Here is an 867-nt window from a genome sequence, read left to right as displayed (position 1 = left end):
ATATATATATATATATATATATATATATTTATTTATTTATTTATGTAAATCCAGAAGTAAATATAGAAAATGATCATAAAAAACGAATGTATGAATAAAAATAATTAAATTATAATTATAATGTAATAGTGATACATTAATAATATATTATATAATGATTTAAAAATAAAGTACAATATGCAAGGGGTTTTCAGTTGGTCACGCGCTGCATATGAATTCTCTGTGTATGCAGGTATAGATCTGATCGCAGCATTTTATGGCTGTTTGTATGCTGGTTGCATTCCTGTCACCGTGAGGCCTCCACACCCACAGAACCTCTCTGCCACTCTGCCCACTGTCCGCATGATCATCGATGTAAGTCTCTGTGTTTGCATCTCTTAACACCTTTTTTTGGTTGTGTTTTCTTTTAACTTTATTTGGCTTTTCAGCAGCCGAACACATGGTTCACTTTTCTTGCGTCTCTCTCCTGGTTTCCTCAGGTCAGCAAGGCTGCTTGCATTCTCACTACTCAGGTTTTAACGAAGATCCTCAGATCTAAAGAAGCAGCAGCTACAGTCAACATAAAAACATGGCCCATCATAATAGACACAGGTAACACATACCAGTCAATTTTCAATACAGCTACTGTGTAGAACATTCTGTACTTTACATGTATAATAATTGGATCAAGTCATATGATATGATATGATAATTTAGCATATACATTGGATCAGGGTTTGCTCTTTCATTGAAACAACTTTTAGTTTTGTGTAACAGCTTGACTAATAGCAGACTCATCACCACAATACAGTCACTTTAAGCACTAACGAGTTTCCATGTTACATAAAATAACAATGTTAACTAACATAAACTGTCCAGTAACATGCA

General features: G+C 33.9%; 1 protein-coding gene across 1 annotated transcript in view; it reads left to right on the top strand.

Annotated features, from left to right (window-relative positions):
- Positions 1-177: 177 nt before the first annotated feature.
- Positions 178-867, top strand: part of LOC107579774 (disco-interacting protein 2 homolog B-A-like) — a gene marked incomplete at its 3' end in the record, with an annotated part of 2,912 nt that continues 2,222 nt past the window's right edge. Inside the window, exons 1-2 of the mRNA XM_016265569.1 lie at positions 178-354; positions 480-591. Coding sequence (XP_016121055.1) covers positions 178-354; positions 480-591 — 289 coding nt within the window. The remainder of the gene's footprint in view (positions 355-479; positions 592-867) is intronic.

This window comes from Sinocyclocheilus grahami, unplaced genomic scaffold (assembly GCF_001515645.1).
Source record: "Sinocyclocheilus grahami isolate Dianchi unplaced genomic scaffold, SAMN03320097.WGS_v1.1 scaffold20069.1, whole genome shotgun sequence".
In the NCBI taxonomy this organism is placed as follows: domain Eukaryota; kingdom Metazoa; phylum Chordata; class Actinopteri; order Cypriniformes; family Cyprinidae; genus Sinocyclocheilus; species Sinocyclocheilus grahami.
Note: the sequence above shows the minus strand (reverse complement) of the source record. Positions and strands in the feature narration are given on the sequence as shown.